At 39.7% G+C, this 26,604-nt stretch overlaps 1 protein-coding gene across 1 annotated transcript in view; it reads right to left on the reverse strand.

Annotated features, from left to right (window-relative positions):
- EPHB1 (EPH receptor B1) overlaps nucleotides 1–26,604 on the reverse strand; it is a 303,154-nt gene that overhangs the window by 257,564 nt on the left and 18,986 nt on the right. The window contains exon 3 of the mRNA XM_032225657.1: nucleotides 9,855–10,536. Coding sequence (XP_032081548.1) covers nucleotides 9,855–10,536 — 682 coding nt within the window. The remainder of the gene's footprint in view (nucleotides 1–9,854; nucleotides 10,537–26,604) is intronic.

Raw genomic sequence — 26,604 nt, forward strand, 5'->3', positions numbered from 1 at the left:
GTTGCCTACCTATTTACAAGAATATTGCCAGATAGACTACCTTCATTTTGGAACTACCAGATAAAGCTTTCAGGAATTCTTGGGAAAGGGGTGTCGGATGGGGGCTCTTGTTATGTCCCTTCCTTTCCTGCAAGTAAATCTTGCCAGTCTTTTCACTCTTTCCCCCATTCAAGCTGGAAATTCCACCACAACCTGGCTCTTTTCCATTGTTTTTTATTTATTAGCAAAGTTACTATATCTCATTCACAAGAGGTTCAACAGGAGCAGGGTAAAATTAAAATTATTTGTGTGAATTTATACACTTTTGGACCCTGTAAATAAACTTTGAAGTTCTATGCTTGAAAAATAATGTAAATGGCTTACAAAAATGTATTTCTATCACATCGATAGACTAGACCTTTTGGAGCAACTTTTAACATTCAAAATCTCTTTTATTATAGTGTGTCCCATTAAAGTAGTGACTAGAGGCAAGCAAACCATCTACAAAGGAAGGAGAAAGCACTTGATAAATGGCACGTATCATATGAAAGCTATATGAAAAGTAGCAGCTCTCCATTGTAATACATTTCACTTGGTCATTCCTCTAATTTAAAAGGGGGGAAAAACCACCATGAATTAAACTGGTAAAAATATCGTTAGTTTTGCTCAGAAATGCACCAAGGGGTACCTGCATGGCTATGAGTGGTCTTCCAAGGCCACGTGGTCATTGACATGGATAAATGTGGACAGATGGAACAAAAGGCCAGGATGCGCTGGAGAAGCACCCTTCTGTCAATTTTAACACCCTTAGCCTTCTTTGAGAAACACAAATGAATCCTTTAAGAGGATTATGCTTTCATGCCTTGCCTTGTTCTCTCTGGAGACTCTTGGGGTGGGGGGAGATTTGTGTGTGAGAGAGACTCATACTTGTTTAGCTCAATGATTGTGATAATTAAATATACAGGATGATGCCCTTTGTTTTTTAGGTATTATAAGTTGCTGCTATTCTGTTAGTTTAAAGCTTTGATTCACAAGTTTGTTCAAATCTTTCTCTAATCGTTTATGAGCAAAAGAATGTCTGTCATTAGTTTTATGTGAAAACAGAAAAAGATTTTAATGTGTCCTGCTATGTCTTTTTCTTCTTTGTCTACAAAGGACACACCCTCTATTTAACTCTGTAGAGTGCATAGAGACCTCTAGTGACCAAACAACATACTGCAAGTATGTTGCAGTATTGTGACATTAAATTGCAATTATTTCTCAAATATGTCTTATGGAGATTTAGCCTAAAATCTCTGTTGCTTATTAAGGATAAAATAATTCTTTTAATGAAAATTCAATTACCGGCCACTCTCCATTTATTAAAATTCAGATTAAACCTTCAAAATACTAAGACAGTTTAGACATTTCACATTACAGTTATTAAGCAGTTGTTTCTGAAATACCTACAACAGCCAAAGATAAGATGCAAAACTGATATCTTAAATGGATCTTTTCTTGCAAGGTGTCCTTGTTTATAACTTCATAATAGTTCATAAAAGTATTATAGTAATAAAAGATTGCACGTCAGGATTTAAATGGTAAAATGGTAAATCTGATAAATATCAACACTACATTTTGATAAAAGAGGGGGAGAGAACATAATCATCTCTTTGGGAGTTTAATTTTTATTTATTACCAAACTCATCATGAAATCCATACCAATGCTGTCTGGCTGTCACTACATCGGATGCACAAAAATTTGCTTCGCTTTGGACTAAACTCTTTCAACTGAATGTTATTTCAAAGAAACAAAGTATAAGTAAAGCCACGAGGCATAAAGAAAAATTTGAGCAATCCTAATATAAATTCAGAAAGCAGTGACAGAAGAGAATAAATCATATAATTTCCATATTTATACATCCAGCTCCCTCTGAGGATTCCAGCAGGCAGTATCAAATTGACAGCACGCATGGCAAGGCCCAAAATAAGAGAGAGGAAAGTTCCAATTAAGAGAAAGAATCAGAGTGTTGTTCCCAGAGTTCCATTTAAATCAGAACCCATCAAAGCTTGTTCTGATTCCTGCAGCTTTGCTCAAGAAATAATGAGAAAGATGAAAGAGGGCCAGCCAGCCAAAGCAATCCCGCACAATCCTTTGAAGCCAGGAAATCACAAATCTTACTTTGGAGAGTTTGTGTTTATGTAGCAGCTGTTGTTTGGTCTTCTTCGAAAGAATGATCTGCGGATTCGTTGTTGTTTTTCAATGCCCTTTCTTTGCCACAGCCCCTGTACTTTACTGTCAATAAACCGTCAGGCTTTAGGAAAAGCAGTATAGCAAAGAAATTGTATTGTGACCAGGAAGACCCAGATTCAAGTCCAATCTTAGCCACAGAAGCTGTATGGATGACTTCGAACCAGTCATTCTATCTCAAAAGATCGCTCAAAACTAAGGATAGCTTAAATGAACACAACCATGGCAAAATGAATAGCCAACAAGTGCATTTGCTCTTTTTAATTCCTCTCCTTACAAAGAGACCACAAAACAGTGGTCTCAAAAAAGTTTAAAGCTTTGGCAGGTAAAGGAATAACATTTTACTGCAATTGCTGTCAGTATCTTCAAAGAAGACAATGATGTCTTATTATCTAAAAGGGATATAGAAACAATACACTAAAAGTTGCCTTGGATGATTTTTCTAAATTGGATTGACAAAAAATCCTTGTTAAAGCTTACATTTTTTTTGTGAGAAGGGACAAAGGAAAAATGAAAATCAAATTTTGGGACACTATTTGAAGGTACCAAAGGTCAAGTTTGTTCGAAATAAAAGAAGGAATATAAAGTTGATTTATATGATCAAGGTTAAAATAGATGTGTTATCATCTCTGGTAATACTTAATAGATTTGCTGATCATTGCTGAAAAGATAAAGCTTTAAAGATTTGTTGATAGATAAGAGATGGTATATAATCATTTGTTTTATTTGTAGGGAAGGTGATACGTCACTAAAATTGTTTATACCTGTGATGAAGGAAGAACTCAATTTTTTTATTTACTATATTCATATTTTTTATTTTTTCCTATTTTTTCTGTATTTTTAAAATTCCTTTATGTTTTTAGTTTACATTAGCTTTTTATTTTTAATTGTAAAGTTTAATAACATTACTATTAAAAAAAGTCGGCCCAAGCTAACTAGATCCATTATTTATTTTTTAAAAACCTATTCAATGACATAACCATGTGTAAACCTAAGAACTTTAAAATCAATAGATATATTCAAGCAGCATTTTTAAAAAGGCAAGTGGGATATAAACTAAATTAATGAATACAAACAAAAAGAAAATGTGACAAAAACTGTTCACGCAGAATATCCAGACAACATTGTGTCCAAGGTCCAAGGATGGATGCATTTGTAAGACTATTTAAGGATATTCTCATGAGCGTTAAATACTACCATAAATTATGAGCAAACTATATCTACCATCAAAGGATGGATACCATTGTTTGATTGGCTTTCTCTCATGTTTATGCACTGTGGAGGAATTTAAATCAGGTAATCAGAAGGAGAAGAAAAGAGAAATAGCTGGTCAGTCAAGGGAAAACAGACACTAAGACAGAGACTCAGAACTTTGTAATCCTTAGCAGGAGCAGACAGGTTTTGGACATGCTTTTATTCTACCGTCCTACAATAAAAACATTCCAAGAATCCCTGTCATGGCTGTTTCTTGAGCTGGCTTAGTCAAAGGCTGATAAACTTTCATCTTGACTTCCCCCCCTTCTCTATTCATGAAAAAATATCTGGTTTCATCTAGAATCTTATCTATGTAGGTGGCCAAATTCTGTAGATCTTACTTAAAAATACTTCAATTGCTACTTCACCAAATGATACATCCTGCCTGTTAAAGATGAGTGACATATCAGAAAACAAGTGGTAAATTTAGTGTGAGACTTTTGATACATTTCTTATTTAAAAACTAAACAATCAGATAACAAAGTTCCTACCTATTCCATGGTTATCCTGATCTACAGGACCCAGTGTTTTCTCTGCATAGCTCCAATGCTATTTCTTGCCTTACTAATCTATTTCATTCTGTAGCATTGTGAACATTTTGCTATTACAGATTTGTAAACTGTAAAAAAACAAGGAATTAGTATATAATGGCATTCAAAAAAGATAGAAATAAAATAAATTGACAGAAGAGTTAAGTATTCACACTTGGGCTACAGCTCCAATGCAGAAAGAGATACACAAATGTCTTCATAAACATGGGTAAGGTTAAAGATGTTAGATTCTCCTCCAAAGATATATGAACCAACCATAGGTTAAACTAACAATAACAGATATTAATTCTGCTATCTGAAACATTAATGCAGTGGAAAATGAAAAGAATAGCCAAAGAAAATACACTGAGGAGCATACTATTAATGAGACACACCATGGGCTAGTGAGTTACATTAGAAAAGCTTTGTCTATCAGCTTCCCTTTCAATTTTGCCAGAATTCTGATCATCCTCCATTCCTGGAAAATGTAAATTCAGAATCAGAATCAGAATAGAGCTGAAAGGGACCTTGGGGGTCTTCTAGTCCAGACTCCTGCTCAAGCAGGAGATCCTATATCATTTCAGACAAGTGACTGTCCAGTGCCCATTGTCCAGTGTGTTCCATTCCATCTTCAGAATGAAAAATCTCTTCTGTTCATGCAATAAAACAGATCCCATTTCCCATTTTGTCATAATTACCAGTTGAAAAGCTAACATGAGGCTCCCTCCCAACCTGATGCCCTCCAGTTGTTTATGAATTTCAATTCCCACAATCCTTTTCCAGCGCATAAGTTGGCTGTGCTGATTAGGTGATTATGACCGCAATCATGCAACGTGGTTGAAAAATGCCAAGTAATGTGATTTTTATTAGTTTTTAGCTTTTCTACGGGAAACACATTTAGAGACCTTAAATAAATTATAGTCCCATACAGCTATATATTTTTTTGTTCCTCTGCATAGTTTGCTGGAATTGCTGCAGCATTAGGTGGGCATTTTATCATGTTAGCAAGAACAAACATGTAGAAAGTTTAGGTCAAAATGATCAAAATGAGAAAGTAATATAGAACCCTTTTCATGGATGGCTGAGGTATAGCTCATAACTATTTTTTGTAGTATTCACAAAAAGTGAAATTTTACATTTCAAAACATTTTTTTACAAAATGCTCAATTATTGTAGTCTTCTACAGGAAGTGTACTCTCATGGGAAGACTTCAGTTTTCATGCAATCTATGAGCAGGTTATAGTAGCTCCCTTTCAAACAAACATTTATTTAACACCAAAACTTAAAGATATTTCAGAATGTATTCCATATACACCAAAACTTAATGATATTCTACAATGTAGGATCTGAATGTCTCTGTTTTATTATGCAAAACAATTACCATAATGTAATTAAAGTGATGAGATATAAGCTATGTTACATAGTTGATATTCTGTATGTGTATATTTATGACTAGCACAGATTTTAGACTGCAAGATTATCCCCTGGAAAACAGTGTAATTATTTTCAAGAAATAAGGTTTATGTTTCTACCAACCAGGGGTGGGTTCCTGCCAGTTCTAACCTCTTCTATAGAAGATGTTTCACAAATCTACAGTGCCGTTTAGAACTGGTTCCAACTCCCCCCGCCTGTCCGCACATCATCAAGATGAAGAGTGAGAGGAGGAATTCTGGGAGTTGAAGTACACAAGTCTTAAAGATGTCACGTTTGAACACCCCTGGGTTTTTTTCCTAAAGGGTTAGGGGTACAAGGGTCTTGTAACTTGACAGCTTTAAGACTTGCACACTTCAATGCCAGAGTTCCTGAGCCAACATTTTGGTTGCTAAGCAAGAGCATTGTTAAGTGAGTTTCACCACATTTTACAAGTTGGCCATGCCCAGAGTCAAATGGCTGGCAAGCCACTCCCACCCAATCACATGGCCAGCAAGCCACTCCCACAAAGCAGGCCACACCTACAGAAGAGGTTCTAAAAAAATTGAAACCCACCACTGCTACCAACGTAATTCTAGTATCAAAATGACAGCTCTCATTGAAGACTTCCCAGTGAAATGGGCTTTAGTTGACACTGACTGTTTGTTTTGGATCTGCAGAAACTCACTAAAATTCCAAATTTTAAAGTAAACTCAAAGAATAAAAACATTGATCAGAATTTTAATTCCCATTGGTTCACTAGGTATGATCAATCACAAAGGGTTATTGAAGTTGTAGTCAGAAACACCTGCTGGGTAGCACTGCCTGCTCCATTACTGTGTAGAAACTTTTGGCGGAAGCATAAAATCCTTCTATTCCATTTTCTCTTCTATCATCTTTCCTTCTCACATTATTCATATTTAATCTTTCTATGTTGTAATTTGGTTTCAATTTATTTCAGCACCTGCTCATGAAGCCACTAGATGGTGGGCACGATAATGGCCATCAATTACATTTTAATGCCTTTTTATGACTGTGATACATTTCCAGTGATATATGAAGAACCATCACCTGTTATTTTACTGTTTTTATTTCAGTGCACAGTAACTTGCAGGAGTCCACATCACTCGTCTGATTAAATCCAATAAACAGTTAGAGGCTCTGTAGTATGAATAGCCTTTATTTTCTGTTGAGTCATAGATCAACTGCAGATTGATATGCCTTCCAGATATGTTAGAATAAATCTTTGGCATTTTCAGCTAGCATTGCAAATCCAGTTTAAGGGAACTGTATCTTAATGCATTTCAAAGCTGGAGAAGGATGATGTGTAAATTGAAAACCAGTTTCTACAGATTAATTTCTAGAGCTGTGCAGAGCTTCCGAAATAATTTGCAAAGGTTTTTTTCTGGAGTGCACAGGACAATAACTGTAGCATCTGTCTGCAGCTCTTTAAAGCACCCAGATCTTTGCTCAAGGTTGCTTGCTGCCTTTTATAGCTGTCATATGATCAGGGAAATAGTGTGGCTGTTTTAAAGAGTTGCATAAAATATTACATTCACAAACCACATACTCTGAAGTACTGTTTTGGTACCAAGTTCAAAGCATATCTGTATTATTTTCCTCAGATATTACTTTCAGATGAAAAACAAAGCTCAAGCAGCTAAGCATTCTTTATAAAACATATTTAAAAGCCAAGTAATATACTTTTCTATTATTAGTTTTTGTTGGCAGGAAGTTATTTGGAAGATAATTTTAAAGTGTGAATGAGAATATAAGGTCAAATAACTTTTTACAGTGTGTTGCACATATGGTAGCGTACAACTTTTGCAACTTGAAGTATTTAGTAAACATTTATAGGCCTTTCTCTCAGCTTTTCATATACAAATACTGTATGTCTTATGAAAAATGAGTCTTCAAACCAGTGTGTGTTGGGCACCTAACCAGTAACTGACTGCTATTTAATATAATAGCAGTTAGACTTATATACCGCTTCATAGGGCGTTCAGCCCTCTCTAAGCGGTTTACAGAGTCAGCATATTGCCCCCACAGTCTGGGTTCTCATTTCACCCACCTCAGAAGGATGGAAGGCTGAGTCAACCTTGAGCCGGTGAGATTAGAACTGCTGAACTGCAGATAACAGTCAGCTGAAGTGGCCTGCAGTACTGCACCCTAACCACTGCGCCACCTCGGCTCAATAATCCATAGTTTATTGAAAATAAGGACTAGGGGACACATGATAGCAGTGTACCAATATCTCAGGGATTGCCACAAAGAAGAGGGAATCAAACTATTCTCCAAGGCACCTGAGGGTAGAACAAGAAGCAATGGGTGGAAACTAATCAAGGAGAGAAGCAACTTAGAACTGAGGAGAAATTTCCTGTCAGTTAGAACAATTAATCAGTGGAACAGTTTGCCTCCAGAAGTTGTGAATGCCCCAACACTGCAAGTCTTTAAAAAGATGTTGGATAGCCATTTGTCTGAAACGATATAGGGTTTCCTGCCTAGGCAGAGGGTTGGACTAGAAGACCGCTAAGGTCCCTTCCAACTCTGCTATTTTATTGTATTTATAGACATGACATATAGCACAGCTCTCCCTTCACAATGAACCATACCCGGTTTGTGGTTTCACACCTACAAAATCTAACTGAATCATGCTTATCTCCATACTCCATCCACAAGTACAGCTTATGTTTGATCATGTTGATGACTTAATTCCCAAATCATCAAAGGAAAAAAACAGAAAGGGGATGGATTTCCATTTCAGCCTATCTTTCTAATGTCCCCATCTCTGACAATACTTTGGCTTAAAGGAATGAAATCTTTGGCCCCACTCACACAAAAGGAGAAACCCAGATCAGTTACAACAGTTAAGACAGCCTCATTAGTTTAGGTTTGATTAAAATACACGCACTCTATATTGAGGGGTTCATAGCTAAGCTAATATCTGAACATCAGACTTAGAGAAAGGAAAAGATCTTTTTCACTCTTTCTTTACTGAGTAAGAAAGGAAAACAGCTATTTACAGAATGGCCAGCATCAAGCAAGCTGTCGAGGTTCTTCCTGACACAATTCTCTTCACGTGTCATGAAAATGCCACTGGATCAGATATTTGTCCCCTATTTATACATGCTACCATTTCCCATTTGTAAGTATTGGTAATCACAAACTGGACCCTCATTTACTAACCAGACATTTTTATAAGTTTGTACATAGAAAATTATTAGCTGGCAAGGGAGGCAGCAGAGCTAGAGTATTAATCATTCACAGCTCCATTTTAATTCATCCAACCACACAGAAGTTGTTCATTTTATCTAAATCAATCTTTCCCCCATTTAATGCCTTAAACAGCAGTTCCTATCAGTTCAAGGCAGAATGATCATCTCAGACAGAAACACTGGAAACAGGAAGGGAAAGGCTGCTATAGATAATCACTGCACAAACTTCAGAATTCGTATAAAATATGACTAGATGGTTCTGTTCTGAGCTGAACCAACATCTTCAGCACCTGGAGGATAAAAAAAGAAAGCAAAATACATGCAAAAGTGCTTCTACCTATATTGGGCTGACTGAAATTCATCCATAAAAGAGTGAAAGGCAGACTTCTGGCACTGAGACTCCTAAGAAAATATGACTAACACCAAAATTGCAATTATTTTGGCAACAGCTCATACCAATTGTGTTTGTTCAGGCATGTTAATTTTCCATTTTTCCCAGTTAAATAATTCATTGTATTTTTTTCTCTTTTAAAACTGTATTTTTACACTACCTAGTTATCTACAAGGGCAATTTATTTTAAAACAACTAACTGCAAGGAAGTGACTGCCACTGATCAACATATACTGTACCTATTGTGCCCTAGCATTATATCCCTTTTGCCTTCTTTAACACGAGGAAGCTAAAGTCTACGTCAGCAATCCTTACTGTAAGAGAAGCAGGCATTGAGAAGACTCATTTCATACCTACAGTTATCACAAATAAAGAAAGCTATGTCAGTTTGCAATTTCTTAAGTAACCACATGATGTGGGCCTTCATAATGTAGAGCTAATAGTGTTCTTCTACTAGCAAGTCCCCTCAGTCAAAGAATGTTGACTGGTGGAGTCTAGGAAGAGGATCTTCTCTACTGCTGCTCTTGCATTGTGGAACATCTTGTTCACTGAGGTGAGGAAAGCCCCCAATGTGTTGGCCTTCTACAAAGGGGTCAAAACCTGGCTGTGTGGCGTTGCGTGAGGGACACAGAGGCCCACACAATTGTGGGGCTGGCTGGTCCCATGGGACCCTTCCTGCCTGCATTAACAACAGCTAACCCTCCATCTTGGAATGTTTCACCCCTGGAAATTTTAAATTGTTATTTTTATAATTTTAAAACTTTTCAATCTTAAATTAATTTTGATTTTAATATCTTTAGTTGACAAGGCAATGGCCATCAGACAATAGCAAATCATCATCTTACCTTTACAGGCCACATTGTTCTCAGGCTCATATCCAGCCTTGCAAGTACAGCGGCCAATGGGAACCATCCATTCCCCATCACCATTGCAGTACAATTTAATGGGCACATCCACCTCCTCGGCATTGGGAATGCATGTACCTCGTGCAATCACTAAGGAAGTACTTTCTGCTCCTGTCATGGTCTCTGGAAAGATGGCAAAATTTTGCACCACACTTGGGCATTTCTTAAAGAAGACCCTTACAGACAGCAATGACATGCATGCCCCATAATCCTGAAAGGCAAGGTAAAAGCCATTCCGATTGAGGGGCCCAAAGCTCCTCACCTCTGTGTTCACCTTCATTAACCTGCCACCAAAGTCCACCTGAGAGAAGCTCTCATCTGCAGCAATAGTGTCCACCTTGAGGTAGGGGGCTTCTGTCCAGAAAGCTGACTTCTTGGTGGCAATAACAGAGTCTGTTTCATAGTAATATAGGTTGAAAGTTTCCTTACAGGAACCAGGAACATTGGGAAGGCTGCTACAGTCCCGTACAGTGAAGCGCATTTCTGTATAAATACGGTGTGCACCATGTCGATTTATGAAGGTGGTAAGTAACCAATTGTTCTGGTTGGGTTCAAAGACGTTGCAAACTTGGTAAGTACGTATTGTGTTGAGGTTCTCATCGTAGCCACTGACTTCCTCCCACTGTATGGAACAAATAAGAAAGGGGGAAATCAGGCAATTAAACAGGATGAAAAAAAGGAAACACAGGGATGGCACTTTAACTTGGAGAATTATTACTTACAACAAGATAGCTGGGATGTACAGCCTTAGAGGACTGTTAAAGCTTTACAATCAGTTGGACAAATGTATGCAGTGTTGCTGCTGTTAGGGCCTATTCCAGGGTTTATGAGCTTGGAATCAGCCAATAAAAATTAAAACAAGTAAACTAAAATGATTCCTAGCTAACAGAAAGAAAAAAGTTTACATGCATGAATGTATGCATAAAGACAGAGAAAGCCACAGGGCCTCACAAAATGAATACAAATTTAGTATTTATTGTTAAAGCTGATGTAACTCAAATGCATCTCTGACAGGTATTTTGACAAAATTAATAAAATTCAACTAGTTTTTGTTGCTCTGGTAAGCTGACCTCTTTTAACTGACAGAACCACTTTAAGCTTGGCAGTTTTCTAAGAACACTTACCTTGAAAAGAACTGGCAACTTCAATGTGTGTGTGTGTGTGTGTGTTTTTAAGGGTTGAGACTAAATTCAATATAATGTACAAGATGATTTAAAGCAATTTATTTGAAAATTAGTCTGTGATTTACTTGCTCCTTTGGATAAAAAGAATCTTAAAATTGTAGTGAGATATCATTCAGAAATAGCATTTCTAAACCAGAAAAAATACATACTAAATTTATTTATTACGAATCTTTATACTTTATATTTCAGCTTCATGATCCCCAAGACAGATCACATACCTCAGTAAGAAAGTATGATTCTACATATGACTTATTAAAGCAATTGCATTTTTTAGGCTTGTTCAGAAGTTCAAAAAAATACCCAGGTGCTTTAAACAGGTGCTAACCTGTGTATCCCAGATCACTTCTGATGAAACTTTTCTGAAGCATTCATAGGCCTAACGATATATATAAACAAAACTAGGGCAACTATCACAGTGAAACAGCAGTAACATCTATTTAGCATAAATTAAAAGTCCTTGTACCCTACACTAGAGTTTTACATTGTTAAAGTGACCTAGGAGTGCATGTGAGTGAGTTCTAGCAGTGGTTAATTGCTATTTGAGTGAAGGGGTTGTTCTTCAGCCTTTTAAAGAGGACTTGCTTTGCCCTCTTCTCCAAAAGTCAATGCTGGATCCCACTAAACTGGACAATTTTCATCCAGAACTATGCCATCTTTGGTTTCGGATGGCATTGCACTGCCCCAGACAGATGCAGTGTGCAATCTGGGGATCTTCATACACTCACAATTCCTGCTTGAAAAGCAGATAACAGTCCTGGCTAAGATGACCTTTGCACAATTTCATGTTGTGCCCCAGTTATGTCCATACCTGGATCAGGAGGCACTGTTCACAGTCATCTATGTTCTAGTTACTTCCAGATTGGACTATTGTAAGGTGTTCTAGAAGGCTGCCTTTGTAGAGTATACAGCAGCTTCTGTTGGTGCAGCAGTGGTGGGTTCCGGATCCCATTGCAACAAGTATGGTCGTAATGGGGCCCGGCATCCTCCACATGAACCAGTGCAGCACGCAGTGCGCGCATGCGTCGTACCTTCCAGCGATGCCTCCGCAAGCCTCCGCAATTCTCCAGCTGCCCGGCTATATGCCCCATGCACATGCGCAGAAGCAACAAAGGTTTTAAAGGACAGGTAAGGAGTTTGGGTGGGCGGGTGCTCCAGGTAGGTTCTGGTACGCCCCTACCAGGGCGTACCGCCTGCAACCCACCACTGATGCAGCGGTGCAGAGAGTGGTGTGTGCTCCAAGAATATCATATGTCACACCTCTTCTCTGCAAGCTGCACTGTTGTCAGTTTGCTTCTGGGTACAATTCATGATGTTGCCTTTAATCTTTAAAGTCCTTTATGGCATGGGACCAGGTTATCTGAGGGAAAATCTCCACTATTATATCAGCCCATCCAGTAGTGGGTTCCCCGAATGGGGCCAGGCATCCAGCACATGACCACGTGCACATGTGCACGCATGCATGCATCTTTACCTCTTGTGATGCCTCTCCAATACTCCAGTTGCTTGGTGGAGTGTTGTGCAGGCAGTATGCGCTCTGTGCGCGAAAGCACCAAAGAGCTCAAATACAGGTAAGGAGCTTGGGCGGGCGGGTGGGCCCTCCGGAGCACCATACTGGAACGGTACCCAGTGCACTGGGCGGGCACCAGTACACCCATACCAGGGCATACCGCGTGCAATCCACCACTGAACCAATCCTATTAGATATGGCATAGAGGGTATGTTTTGGGTCCTTCTACTAGGGACATACATTTAGCAGGACCATCTCTGCTGTGACACCCACCTAGTGGAATACGCTGTTCCCCAACCCAAGGTTCAGTTAGCTCTATTCCAGGGGTGGGTTTCAACCGGTTCGCCGCGGTCCCTGCGAACCGGTTGGTCGCCGAACCCGGAAGTAAGTAACTTCCGGGAACGGCGAAGGGCCCCCCCGCGCCCACGCGTGCCCGCACGCCCGCGCCCGCTCCTTACCTGGTTTTGATGAATTCTGCGCTTCCACGCATGCGCAGGACGCATACAGCGCCTCCGCGATCCTCCAGGAGCAGCTGGAGCATTGCACAGATGCTAGTACGCATGCGTGCGCCGTGCACGTGCACGCACCACACGCGTGCGCGAGGACGCCGCACACGTGCGCGAGGACGCCGCCGGCCTCGTTCCAACCGAACCGGTTGGAAGGGGGCGAGAAACCCACCCCTGCTCTATTCCTTTTGGTTTCCTCTAAGTCCCTTAAGACAAAGTATGTCACCAGACCTGAGGATTCCAGGAAAGCAGAAATATGGTCAGATGCCTATACTACTGAGGTAGATAATGTTTCCATACACTAGGTTGGTATATTTATACTCTTAATTTTAACACTCTGAATCTTTGGCCTTGATTTTTTTATATATTTATATGAATGTTTTATAGATGCATTGTTTTATTGGATTATTGTACATCACCCAGAGTCACCCTTGTTGAGATAGGTAGCCATGTATATCTAATGAACAAATAAATAAATAAATAAATAAATAAATAAATTCATTTCTATAGAATTTGCAAAGAAATAGCATAATAGTCTCTTGCAGCCAAAACAGATATGTTTCTACTGTCACCTTAAAGATTAATTGTTTATTATTCCAACAAATAACAGTTTCAATCACCTTGTTGTTTCTACATGGGAGTTGATTCCAGTCATCTAATAGGATTTATCTTGGATAATCTTTAAAATACCACAGAAGTCCTATTTGTTTTATCTTAGAGGAAGTACTACATAATTTAACAGGATTTAAACAGAATTCTGACAGAATAGACAATATAAATTATATATTTACATAGCTTTGTATTAGAAACTTTTAAATGTCTGACTAAAACTAATTTGATATCTAAAGCCTACTAATATTGGTGTCCAACTTTGTGCCTCAAAAGTCCCTCATCAAGAAATATGCTGTAGATTAGCACTTGACAGAGCAGCCATGAAAGATGCTGTGATGAGTCTGCCCTCACAAAGATCACAGTAGTGCAAGCAATGCTAGCAATAGTATTTCCTGTGTTCTATGGAAGTGAAAGTTGGACTTTGAAGAAGCAGGATTGAAAGAGAGTGTTGGTACTTACCTGATACGCCTCTTCTAATAGTGGAGAAGGAGTATCCATAAACATCACCTTGAGGGTTAAAAACTTTAGTGACACTGTTCATAATGGCTCAAACGGGGCTCCTGTCAGAGCAAGTCCCAGGAGGGGTACCTGTTCTGACCCCCTCCTCCATCCAGTAACGAATGCCGAGACAAGCTTAACTAGAATTCTACAGCACTTTATTAGCAGGAAACATAAAACCCTAGCACAACAAACAGATAAGAACCTTGGCAGCAACTCAGACTTCGACAGAGACAGATAACAGCTTCTCCAGCGTTAAGAATGAAGTTGAATCCTGCAAACCAGACTCCTCCCAGAGTCCCTCCTTAAATACAATCTTGAGAGGAGCCTAATTACAACAAGTTGGGTCCAATTATCTTTTGTAACTGCGTAGCTGTTTTTTCTGCATTGCCGGGCATCCAGGACCACCTCCCTTGCCTCCTCATCACTACTCCAAGGCCTGATGTCTGGAGCACACTCCCTTCGGCTCTCACCACTGCTCTATGCCTCAGGCACCTCCTGGTGGCCAACCAGCCTCTCTGCGCCCTGATCGGAGTCGGAAGCCTGTCCAAGGTCCTCCACCTCTTCCAGAGCTGACTCATAAAGCCCCTTGCTGTTGGAGTCTGTTTGCAGCTCCAACGGCTCCTGGGCCACAACAGGTACCTATGTACCATGGGTAGTTTGAGGTTGGATGCCCCTTTAAGAAACTGCCTGACCAAAGGGTGGTGAGTGAGTGTCTGGGCCCTGCCGCACAGAAGCACAGATGAGATGGCCGAGACTTGTCTCCTAATCATATTGGGACTAACCCTCTATCCAGGCCCACCTGGAGAAAATGCAGCACTAAGGGAACAGTGGCCCTCACCGGATTCTGTCCCTAGGAACTGCACCATGTGGAAAAGGCTCGCCAGGTCGTGCCGTAAATCGTTCCATGGAAGGTCTTCGGGCGGCCTGGATAGTCTCTATTACCTTGGGGGAGAATCGATCCTTCCCCAGGATGATCCACTCAACCGCCAAGCGGTCAACTGGAGCCACAGGGGGTCTGGGTGCTCCAGTGACCCCTGGTTGAAGGAAATACTTTCCTGGGCAATCCTCCAAGCTTTGCCCACCGAGAATGATTGGAGATCGGCAAACCATGGCCTCCTGGGCCAGTGGGGGGGGGGGGCAATCAGCACCACCTCTGCCCCCTCCCAAAGAATTTTTTGAATGACTCTGGGAATCAGGGGCAAGGGTGGATAGACATAAAGAAGTCCCCGGGGCCACGAGCATCCGCCCCCTCTGCCCTGTGTGTTTGGTACTTGGAGTAGAACCTTGGGAGTTGAGTGTTGAGGGGGGATGGCAAATAGATTGACCTCCGGGCGACCAAAGCACCTCCTTGAAGATCACAGGATGCAGTCTCCACTCCAAGTTGTCCACTTCGGCCCGGCTGAGCCAATTGGCTCTGATGTTGTCCATCCCCACTATATGTTCCACCTTTAAGAATAGGACATTCTTTTCAGCCCACTGCCCCAGTCTTTTGGCCTCCCACATAAGGGCCCTTAATTTGGTCCCACCCTGTCTGTTTAAGTGAACCTTGGTGGCAATGTTTTCTGTAAGGACTAATATGTGCCTGCCCCTGACAGAGCAATAGAATTGTACCAGGTCCAGGCGAACCACCCTGAGCTCCAACCAGTTGATGTTGTGAGTCAGCGCCACCTGGCTCCATTGTCCCTGCATTATCTGAGCTTGTAGATGGGTGCCCCACCTGAACAGGCTGGTGTTTGTAGTTACCGTCACCCGATCTGGTGTTCTGAAGACTTCGCCCTTGGTTAACGCCGGGGACGTCCACCAGGTCAGTGAGCAGGAGACTTCCACTGGGACAAAGACCTTGGTCTGGGAACAGCTCATGCGCCTTCACTGGAAAGGCAAAAGGAGCCATTGGTGTGGAGGCGAGCCCAAGGGACAATGCCAATGGCAGAGACCATGGTTCCCAGCAGTTTGGACAAAGTGGCTAAGGACACTCTACCTCCCGTGACTACCTGAGTAGCTAGCTGTCTTAGAGAGAGCTGTCTCTGATGGCAGAGAGACCCTGCCTGCCTCTGTATCTATCAGAGCCCCTAGATGGATTAGGCTAGTGGATGGGTGAAGGTGGCTTTCAGCCACGTTTACCAAAAAGCATGGTCCCTCAGAATTGTCATAGTGGTATCTAGATCTCTTAGAGCCCCCTTAAAGGAGGATGACTGTATCAGCAGGTCATCTAAATAATATTGAATCCTGACTGGAACTGTCTCAGATGCACTGCCAGGGCAGCCATTAGTTTAGTAAAACTCGAGGGACGGAAGACAACCCGAAGGGCAAGGCCCAATATTGGAAGTGATGCCCTAGGTAGCAGAACCTGAGATATTTATGGTGGTCTTGTTGATGTCTTGGTGTGCTCTGACATCAGTGATGGGGATTCATTGCTGCAGCTCCTGTAATCGGAGTAAGGAAGACCGACTGAAGAAGGAGGCGGTGGTTCACTGCCCAGGTAGCCACTTGATGACCCCTTTGGAGGGTGAGGTCTGCCTTCCTGTCCTCCAACTTCAGAGCTTCCTCTGGTTCCCCAGATTATTAGGGGTATGCAGTGCCATGACCAGTGCATCGATGGAGGACTGTGATAGCACATGGGCCATGACCTGATCCACATTGAAGAAGGCCTTGTCTGTGGATGTGGGCATGGGTCCCGCTGTGGAAGCTGCCCATTGGCGCTTGACCAACTCAAGAAAGGCTCTGGGGGTTGGCACTGTGTTTGTCTCAATGGCCTGCTCATCAAAGATGGTTTCTGCTGATAACCCCTGGTGCTGAGGCGGTGTTTCAGCTAAGTTTCCGAGTTTGGCGGCTGCCTTGGCTTTGAATAGGAGTGACTTGTACAATGAGGGCTGGAGTAACCTGATGAAGGCCGGCTTAGGAGGGGGCATGCCGGCTTAGGAGGGGGCCTTCATCTTTGGATAGTTTATCCTCCCTAACCTCTCCCTCCTCTCAATCCAGGTCACTGTCCTCTTGTGATGAGGCTAGGGAGCTAGGAATGTCTTCCCCCTGGGTTTACAGGCCCTCTGGTATCCTATTTGTGGCGGCTGAAATGCCGGTGTCGTGCATTGCTGGAAGGCCCGCATCATTCGGTCTTAAAAGTTGGGAACCCCTGTGGGGGGTTGCTGGCTTGTGCCCATGCTCACCTGTGCAGGGGGGAATCCCAGAGGTGGTAGCCCCATGGGCAGGGCTGAATCCAGTGAAGCCATATGTGGGGGTGAGTGCCACCCCTGAGCAAGACCCCAAAGACCTGATGTGTCAATAGGGATCCTTGCTTGCACTGTAGGGTCCTCCCCTGTGGCCCCGCCTGTTGGAAGGATTCCAGGGGCCTTCCCCTTCCCAGGCCTGGGATGGACTTATGGCTACTTGCCTTCTTGCAGATCTGTTCTAGTTTCCAGTGCATTCATCTTTCGTACTTAGAGGGAGGTTTGGAAGGCTTGGGACCACCCTCTGCCTCTAGCTCTGCCCTGGGAGAAAGATGCTTCTTCTTGGCTGTAGCCTTTCTTCCCCCTCACTTCTGGGCAGACTCTCCACTAACCTGGAGTGATCCTTTGCCCCTCCGGTGGGGCTGCTGGCTGTCGTTGCAGCTACCTGGTCCTGCCGGCCTCTTCGGTGCTGCTGAGTGCCATCATCTTTGAGCATGTGTCTCCTCCCGGCTTCAAGATGGTGCCCACACCAGGAAACAAAGGGCACCACTTTAAAAATTTCTTCCCAAGCGGCTTGTGCTCCGAGGAACTGCCATGCGCCCCTGCCGCTGGTTTTTCGCTTCCTGCCTCTTTCCGGTGCTGCTGAAGGCCTGGCTCTACTCGAGGGCCCCCTCCATCCACCTGCGCCATGTGAAAAAAGGTGCGGGTGCTCCACGGCATTTGAGAGAAGCCACAGTTCACTGCTAAACCCTGTGGGGAGCAGTGGAGTGCTCCGGCGACCGGCAGAGTCTCCATGGCAAGGCTCACCTTCTCGGCAGGATTCCAGCACCTCCTTAGGCTCTGCCAGTAGCCCCGATCAATTGGGACAAGTGGAAGCGGTGCGGGTGCTTCGCGGCGCTTGAAAAAGCTGCGGCTCGCTGCTCAACCCTTATGGGGAGCGGCAGAGTGCTCTGGCGCTGCTGGAGCCTCTGTGGCAGGGCTTGTCTTTGTAAGACTTGCGCCCTTTGTCTCTTGCTTGCCTGGCAGATTTCTTTCCTGAGTAATGCTTGTCTCACTCAGAGGCCTGGGCAGCATGCCGCCCCTGGTGGGTTTCAGCAGTTCTTCCACAGCTCAGGGAGCTGTCTAGCTCGCATGCGGCTGCTACGATAGGGAGACAATTTGATTTTTTTGCTATTTAAAATTTTCCAAGATTATCGGAGATCCAGGATGGCAAACCGTCCAGTTGAGGGACTGAGTCGATAACTGGGCGGTACCCGGTGGACCAGGGGCATTTCCCCAAAACCTATCTGACTCAGTCCAATCAACGAGAGGATAAGGTCAACCCATCCTGGATACTCCTCCCCTCACTATGGAGAATACTGATGTTTTTTTAACTTTAGTGTTGGAGAAGACTCCTGGGAACATCATAGATAGCCAAATGGATCATCAAACAAACCAGAGTTATATATCTAAGTGATCACCCAAAATATACTTGGTTGCCTATAATCAATTAAAATTACAGTTGTCCTTGCTCCTTACCATACCAAAATAAAAATGCTGGGTAAGACCAAAGCCCTGCCTAGATAAATATGACAAGCCTGCAAGCAGGGTATTTGTATAAGAACACGTTTCTATTTACATATTCAAAGATATATTGATAGAATAAAATTACTATCTCTGTGGCACTTTGTATCACAGACACAATGCAGCTGCCCTAAGTGTTTCAATTAAGAATGTCAAGTTGAGGGCAAACTACTTGTCCCAGTCCTTTTGCTTTAAAAAACTTTTTTCTTCAGCAAAGCAGTACAGCTGATCATACTTAAAAGTGAGTGTACTTTTCTTCATCCAGGTACCTGGGATGAATAGCTTTGCGGATTGCTGATTAACATACGTATTAAGAGGTTTGTCCTGCTTACATTAATCTGATTTTATTTTACATCCATGCCATTTAGTAGCAATCATCATATGAACAGCAAGTGTGTTACTGTGTATTATGTGAAGAAATGCCTTTTTGCTGCTTTGCATCATTCATATTTCATCTTTACTGGATGCTCCTGGGATGTGAAAAATTGTAGGGAGATGGGAAAAGTAATAGAGGGGAAAGTAGACATGTACAATTGTAAGAGAGAAGATGAATCTGCTGGCAATTTATGTCATAAATAGTAACTCAGCCTAAGTGGAAAGAAATCTGAGAAGAAGCATTTCAAATCATTCAAAAAAAATGCTACCATAATAAACTCACTATAAACATAAGAAATTCCTCTTCTAGTTTCCAAGATTGTGTATTGGTATTGTAAATATCTCACTGAAGTCTATGTAGTGCTTTATTCCTTGCTCTTATCCAGATGGGATCAACATCATTGTTATGAGAGAAAGAGAAAAAAATCTATCTGTTCATTTTCTTTACATCAAATTCATATGTTTTTCAATATTCATCTCATCTTTGGGAGAATTGAGGTGTTGGCATTTTCTATACATGATTTAAATATTTGCAATAAATTTTTGAGCTAAAAATCTTGAAACCCTTCCATTACTAATGCTTACTATCTCCTGCCTTTCCTGTAAAATAAAATGTTTCCTCTTTAATGCAGCAAGTTTACCGGTACAAAAGTATCTCTTAGATCTTCCTGCTATTTCTTTCAATGTCCATCTGATGCATGATTCCACTCAGGCCACGATACAAACATAGCATAATCCTTGCAGGACCAAAAGAGCAAATCTGTGCATGGTGCTACAATACTTCAAGTTGTTGGAGGAGCAGGGATGTTGCATAGGGCATAGTTAGAAGAACCTTCCTCTCTAGACATTCCAGGATAAACATTGCATGGTGCTATCCGAGGTGCTACTTTTTCTTTTGAATCAACTTTATTAGAACCTGTTTCAGAAGCCAACTTACTTGAAATTAGTTTAGGGATTCTGATTTCAGCTTGTTTGACATTGACCTAATTTATCTTATCAGGATCTCAAGTTGCTTCTCGTAACTTTTTTCTTTCCGGGATAAGATTTGAAATCCATCTGAAACCACTATTTAGAAGATGTTTCCTGGACAGATTGTTGAAGATATCTCAAAATGACAAAAACATTGGAAAAGAATTTTAACTTTTTCCTCTTCTGAATTTCTCCCACCTCCTTTTTACTGTTAGGAGTGTGTATTTTAATTTTTCCTTGAAATTGAATGATGTTGTATTAAAAAGAACTTTAATACTGAACTTTCTGTGTATAACAGTGAATGAAAATATTTCATGCAACCTCATTTTCTTATGTATTTTATTCAATTTTTTATTGAATTCTGAATTTTTCATTGCATACTGCAAAATTTCAAACTAAATTGACAGAGATAAAATTGTCACTAACCTTAATTTGAAAAAGCCACTGGGTTCTTATCCTGGTTACACGTAGATACAGTAAAGAAATACTGCAAAAGTACTACTACTACCTCTTGTATTTTGTGCATTTTTAGACCCTTTGCATGCAACAATAAATGTTTATGCATCTATATATGCTAGCCTTTATGCTGCAAAAAGCTCTTTATTTCACCTACAACATATTAAAATTGCTGCCTCTGGGAAGGGATCCGTAAATTGATTTTAACCCACCTATTTTAACAAAGAATAAAAAGCTTTAAAACACTGTCATTCAGATTATGCTATTTTGAAGGAAAATTCATACCTTCAAAGCTTTCAGCTACAAAAAAAATACTGAAAATTACATCTATTAAATACCATGTTGGCAACTTAAGAGTTTTCTCTTTGTCTTCATCGGCTAACATGCTGCAACAGACACTTTTGTTCTCCACAAATAATAATTGTATGGACATGGAGCTAGGTCATTACTGCAATCATATGTGGAATGTGGAAACAATACATTTAGCTGTGATCCACGTGTAATTTGAGGAATAAAGAAAATGTGATAGAACTTAACTGATGCATTGTTCCCCAGGAGATCCATCAAAACTCATTAGAGTATGACCACTTGCAAGCGAATTAATAATAATTAATTTAACAATGGCTATTGCAACAATTAAGGAATAAAATGTATTGGGCTTATGACAATTTTTGAGATTTGCAATCCAATCTACAAGCCATGCAAATTTTGTTTACAGGGTTTGAGGATTGCAGGCAAGGTTTGACAGCAATTTTATACTGAAACCCTTAAATACTGTCAGGAATATGATGCATAATTCCAATGTGCTCCAGTACCACTCAAGCATAAATTAATGTCTGCATCGCAGTATGTGATCAGAAAGATATTAATATTTTATGGACATGAAAGTACTACATATATAAGCAAAATGCCATTACACAGACAAATTAAATTTAATGTGGTGACAAGGGTATGGATTATTACGGGCTGTGGAATGTACATGCCCAAAGCCTCAGGTATAAAACCTGAAAACTAGTTATGACCCCAAAAAATTAAAAATGGACAAAGACTTGTCTTGAAAAGGTGGGATAAAACTCCAAATTCAAACAGATAGACTCACATACAGAAGAATGAGGAAAACATCTAATTATTAAAACTGGTATAAAGCACTGGCAGCAGATGCATAAGTTTTTTTTTTAGTTCATTTAAAAAGTGAGTATTCCTAATTACTAATTCATTATGGTGGTACAAAATGCTTAGCAGCCATAGCAAAAATGCTGAAAATTGTCACTGTAGCCACCAATTAAACTATTTACTTCTTTCCTGAGCAAGGATAATAATTCTAATAAAAAGATTATTTATGTATGAACAGTGTAAAAGTGTTTTAAAGACATATAGACATATCATTAGTCTGCATTCTCTGAGGAGTTCAGCTGGGGATGAAGATATTCCTTCTAACTATTGCAAAAACCTGTCTAAATAAATACATATTTTACCATCAGTCAAAAGAAGGAAACAGAGTTCTACAGTACATAGGAAAACATTTATACCCTTCCTAAATAGCTCTCATTTTGCAACTGTTCTGCATTATCACTACACCATTTCCTTGCAAATATCTATGGAGTTTCTCAGTCATCCAGATCATAGTTGTCTCAAAGGTGCTTTTTCAAGAGGCAACTGGAATTTCTTGTTTTTCTTTGAAGTGTTTTGTTTCTCATCCAAGACCTTCTTCACTTCTGACTGGATGGTGGGCAATAGAAGGATTTATAGTCCTTGCAAATAGCTGGTCATTTGCATTATTTTAGAGAGACCACCTGGAGGTTTTTTTATGTTGCCAGGGTCAAATGAGTAGTGCAAATAGGTGTAAAGCCTTCTTGGAACTGTTGAAAGGACTGTGTTGTAGACTGGAGATAGATGATGTCATATTCCTTAAGACAGGGCTGTTCAATTTTGACATAATAGTCTCTTTTAACCCTACTTCAAACCAGCACTCCTCTCTGTACAAAATGTGGGCTTTGCTGTCTTCAAGATTCTCATCACCCACTGGAGCACAAACAGGAGTTATTAGAACCCTACACCACTGAGTTAAAGGCCTGCCTACCAGCAAATATGGGAAAGAAAAAGAACTAAAACACATCAAGGAAACCCTCAGAAAGTGTGCCTATTCCAAGTGGCCTTCATAAAATCTCAAAAAAAGACCCAACTGGAGCATCTCCACAGCAGACAGGTACAATAAACAAAACAACATTGTCATTCCATACATTGCAGGAATATTGGAAAACGTCAGAAGAATCTTCCGTCATCACAACATACATGAACACTTCAAATCCAAGACTACACTAAGGCAGAAGCTTGTCCACTCCAAAGATAAGAGACCCAGATACAAACTAGCAACTAGCTATATGCAGTACAAGGCAGTGATGATCACGTGCACATTAATGAAAGAAAGCCATCACTTAATAAACTGCATGGCACAACATAGGAGAACGAACCCATCAGGAGGACAAGAGTCAGCAGTCCATCTGAATTTAAAAGAAAATGGCCACTCAATAGAGGGGGAGGGATACGATATAATCTATCTCTGGTGTACAACACAGTTTTTTCAATAGTTCCAAGAAGGCTCCAGAGGTGGGTTGCTCCCAGTTCGGCCTGGTTCAGCCGAATCAATATTGGCGGTGATGGGAGGCTCCTGCCAAGCAGAGCACGAGCGAACCGGTAGTAAACCGGTTAGCAACCTACCACTGGAAGGCTCCATACCCTTTTGCACCACTCAGGTGATGCTGATGACACAGATAAACCTCCAGGTGACCTCAATAACTCTCTAAAAGAATTCAAAGTGCATGTTATCACTTTGGGCCTGCATAGCACAGGGCCAGATTACTTGCAGAACTGCCTCCCTCCAAGAATTCTGCTCTTTTCACCAGATTGCCACGAGATCCTATGTTCTTCTCTTACATAATGTCATATTTTGGGACTTAGGAGTTGTATTTAAAATGCACAATCATATAAGTTTTCTAGATACAGACTGGATATTGAGAGAAGCCAGAAGGAGGAACAGAAAGAAGATACCATTACTCAGCCATGTTTGGGAATTAATTTGGGGGAATCGATGTATTATCAGACCCACCACTTACAGCTCTAGAATAACATTAGAGAAAGATTTCTAAAACATTAGATGTTAAAACCAAGCATTCAAAATGTATTACCACAGAAAGTGAACTAAAAATTAAATAAGAAACATTGAACAGTAAGCCTAAATAAATACTTTTATTGTTCTATTTTTTTATTAGGAAAGAATCTATTTTTTCTCCTTTAAAGACATACATTTATTTTAGCAGAAAGTGAAACTGCTTTTATCTCTAGGATGTTTTATTGCCTGAAAATATTTGCTATCCTTTTATCAGTATTTAAAGTGAGTAATAGCACTTGACTAAAAACTCAGTTATTCTTGTCTCATTGTACATCTTGAAAAGATTTTGATTAGTTTCAGTTTTCAAAAACTTTATTTTGCTGAGGCTACTGAAACAAGTATACAAGTATACAGGTGCAACTCGAAAAATTAGAATATCATGCAAAAGTTCATTTATTTCAGTAATGCAACTTAAAAGGTGAAACTAATATATGAGATAGACTCATTACATGCAAAACATGATAGTTCAAGCCGTGATTTGTCATAATTGTGATGATTATGGCTTACAGCTCATGAAAACCCCAAATCCCCAATCTCAGAAAATTAGAATATTACATGCAATCAATAAAACAAGGATTGTACATAGAACAATATCGGACCTCTGAAACATATAAGCATGCATATGTACTCAGTACTTGGTTTGGGCCCCTTTTGCAGCAATTACTGCCTCAATGGAGTGTGACATGGAAGCTATCAGCCTGTGGCATTGCTGAGGTGTTATGGAAGACCAGGATGCTTCAATAGCGGCCTTCAGCTCTTCTGCATTGCTCAGTCTCATGTCTCTCATCTCTCTATGGCAATGCCCCATAGATTCTCTATGGGATTCAAGTCAGGTGAGTTTGCTGGCCAATCAAGCACAGTAATCAGAGAGAGAGAGAAAGATTAGAATGATTTTGGAAAGTTACAAACCAATTAACAGTCCAAATAGATTTGAAACAATTAATTATAGGAATCCTTCCTGTAGGAAAAGGTTGTTGTTCTGAATTTTAAAAAAGCATAATAGGATAAGTCTTAAAATATTGGACATTAGAAGGAACTATCAGGAACTTCTAGATTAGAAATTTTATTGAATGAAAAATTCAATTAAAGAACATTTACATTTGACTTACTAATAACAAATGGAGCAAAATAGTTTAACACTGGATGTGTTGAAGGATATTTGATTCATAAGTTAAATTCTTTTAAAAAATGACAGGCTAAAAGAATGATATGAAAAAAAGATGCTATACTGGATATAACAGTAGTTGATGTTGATGTTTTAATAACAACACTAGTGGACATTTTTAGAGATTCTCAATCTTCCAGGTCACAGTTGTCCCAAATATGCTTTTCCAAAGGGAAACTGGACTTTCTTGTTATTTTTCTTTTTCACTTCTATCCAAGACCCTTCTGTAAATTAAACTGAGGAAGCTTCTTGGATGAGAAGCAAAATGTTTTCTAGGGGGGACCCCAAAAAAGTCCAGTTCCTCTTTGGAAAAGCATCTTTGGAAGCACTAGTTGACAGAATTAGTTAATGTTTTATCAAATAAAACGGATATGCAAATAAACCATTAGAATGACTTGACTAACTTTCCTACATTGGATTTACAAAAGAGATCTGCTAAAGTTTTGTAGGATTTGTGAGAACAAATGAAAAGAAATCAAGTTTTAGAACATTATTTGAAGGGATTAGAGCTCAAGATTTTTAAAAGTAAAAGAGTAAATATAAACTTAGTTTATTTAATCAAGATTAAACTAAATATGTTGCTCTAGGAACTCTCAATGGATTTTTATTGGCCAGGACTAAAAATATGAGCTTGTAAGGGTTTATTTATAGATAAAAGATGGAATAAGAGAAGAAATGATCATTTATTGTATTTTAAGAGAAGTAAATAAGTTACTAAAATTGTTTATATTTTTTGGATGGAGGGGAAAGTCACCTCTATATATTTTTCTTTTTGTTTACTATATTCTTATTTTTCTTTCTATTTTTATTTTGCATAGTATTTTCTCTTTTAACTTTTATTTTTCTCTAACTTGTATTAACTTTTATCTTTTTTAAGTTTTTTTATTTTCAAAACAAACACAACACATACAATCTTCCTTTCTTACATACCGTAGAAAGTGTATCAGTTGGTTACAAAAGACTTTCGTGCATCTCTTCCACAGTCATCATATATAATTCATATTAACTCAAGTATTTTAACTCACATATTTATACATGTTACCATCATCATTTATACATGTTAAATCCTCCAATGACACTAAATCCTTATGTCCTATTCTAGCTAAACATCCATAATGTTTAATAACAAAGGGATAAAAGAGGGATAATGATTATATATATATATATATATATATATATATATATATATATATATATATATATATATATATATATATATATATATATATAGTATATGTGTGTGTGTGTGCATGTATGTATGTATGTATGTATGTATGTATGTATACACTATAAAGAAATGAGATGTAAATTGTAAACAATGATTTGGAAAATGGATAGAAAACTTTGTTATTAAACTTTTATCTTTTTAATTATAATGTGAAGAAAATAAATTAAATATGAAATGTTATGAGAAGGAAAATAATGACAAGAAAATGTTTTAAGTGTAATAGCATTGTGCAAACAAAATAATCTGGAAGTAAAATAGCATCACCAGTCACACAATAAAATCCTACTCATG

The sequence above is a fragment of the Thamnophis elegans genome, chromosome 10 (genome assembly GCF_009769535.1).
Source record: "Thamnophis elegans isolate rThaEle1 chromosome 10, rThaEle1.pri, whole genome shotgun sequence".
NCBI classification, from domain to species: Eukaryota; Metazoa; Chordata; class Lepidosauria; order Squamata; family Colubridae; genus Thamnophis; species Thamnophis elegans.